A 1,817-nucleotide genomic window follows, 5' to 3' on the forward strand; every position below is an offset into this window, starting at 1 on the left:
CAGAAATAGATCGAGTAAAAAATGTTGGAATTACTACTACAATGAAAAATATACTTACATCACGTCCTGGAGATGTTCACTGGATGGGGAACGCTGGCTGGACATAACCTAAGATTGATGTACTTGAAGATAAAACCAACTTTTCATTTTGTGTACCACTCAAGCTGTTGCTTGGTTTTGCTGAAGATTTTAAAGAAATATTGCTAAATGTGAAACAAGAACTAGTATTGTTAAGGTCTTCATCAGACAAAAATGCAATATTGCAAGCTGCAGCATCTTTACAAACTGTTAAATTTGTAATAACCAAACTTATCTGGAAAATGCCTTATGTGAAAATTGATGATGAAATTAAACTATCACTTCTAAAACTAGTGGAAAAAGATCAACCTTTAAGAATTGCCTTTAGGAGGTGGCAAATGCATGAGTACCCTGTGCTACCTCAAACTACTTCTCAAACATGGACTGTTAAGACACTATCAGTTATTGAAAAACCTAGATATGTTATTGTAGGTTTTCAAACTGAACGTAAAGAAAAAAATAATAAAAATGCATCTCATTTTGATTTTTGTGATTTAAATAACATAAGGCTTTATTTAAATGGAATATACTACCCATATGATCCATTGAATGGAAACAAAGCTTTGTTATATGAGTACTATGCAAAGTTTCAATCTTCTTTCTATGCAGGAAGTGATGATCAACCATGTGTAAGCAAAAAAGACTTCATTGAGAGTTCACCATTATTTGTATGTGATTGTTCTAAGCAATCTGAAACTTTAAAAAGTGGTACAATTGATGTACGTCTTGAAATTGAAACTACAAAAGCAGTTCCTGCAAATACTGCTGCATATTGTTTGATTATAAGTGATGGATTAGTTTATTACTCTCCATTGTCTGGAACTGTCAAAAAAGTTATGTAAATAGTGTATTATAAAAATAAATCTTGATTTAAAAAATATGTTGTTATATGTTAACCTTATACCATTATAATAAAGGAAATTAAAAACACAAATTAATATCATATATACAAGTTTATTTACATATTTCACTGACATAATTTATAATGCCCATAAGCTAAGGTGTTAATACCATCATCTAGAATGTGTCTTTTGTCATCATTTGCATTCATTGCAATTTTATTGATTGTAATGGTATTAATTCTATGATCTTTTGATCGAAACAGAGTTTGTTTCTTACAAATATTCAAGTCTCTATTAAACAAACACTTTTTAAAATCATCAAAATTGATGGCTTTTTCCACAACCTTTTTGTTAACACCTTTAGCTTTTTTCTTAACAACCTGTTCAAATATTTCATAACAGTAAAGCTTTGGACGCAAACCTACATATTCAATAATTATTTTGCCAGAACATTCATCCTTAAATTTACCTAGCACTTTCTTGTTACTAGCTGAAAAGCATGGATGATTTTTACAAAAATTAGAAGTATCAAAATACTGTTTTAGTTCAGGGCTATTCATGTCTACATATATATCATTAGTGATAATTTCATAAAAAAGTGAATCTGTGTCAGAATACAAGAGTTTAACATTTGAACCAAAAAACCTTTTTATGATTTGGTAGTGAAAATCATACATATGAAGTTTACTCAGCTCTAGCACTGTAAATCCTATATAAATAGGCTTATTAAAGACAATACTTTCTTTTGAACAAGAGACAAGAGACAAGAGAGCTAAGGATTCACTGTAAATAGTTCTATTCAAAAATGTAGGTTTACAAACTAATTTATCCAAACGTTTTTGTGATGTCACCAGTTCAAGACACATTCTTTTACGTATATTTTCAATACTCTTACCA

General features: G+C 29.6%; 1 protein-coding gene across 1 annotated transcript; it reads right to left on the reverse strand.

Moving 5' to 3' along the window:
• Window positions 1-1,045: 1,045 nt before the first annotated feature.
• LOC129003905 (uncharacterized) lies at window positions 1,046-1,597 on the reverse strand. Its single transcript, XM_054432245.1, has 2 exons — window positions 1,458-1,597; window positions 1,046-1,211 (listed from the first exon to the last, which is right to left on the reverse strand). The coding sequence occupies exons 1-2, from the start codon at window positions 1,595-1,597 to the stop codon at window positions 1,046-1,048; spliced, it is 306 nt and encodes a 101-aa protein (XP_054288220.1).
• Window positions 1,598-1,817: the final 220 nt, after the last annotated feature.

This window comes from Macrosteles quadrilineatus, unplaced genomic scaffold, assembly GCF_028750875.1.
Source record: "Macrosteles quadrilineatus isolate MER2022 unplaced genomic scaffold, UCM_ALF_1.0 Scaffold_1__1_contigs__length_201487025, whole genome shotgun sequence".
Classification (NCBI taxonomy): Eukaryota; Metazoa; Arthropoda; class Insecta; order Hemiptera; family Cicadellidae; genus Macrosteles; species Macrosteles quadrilineatus.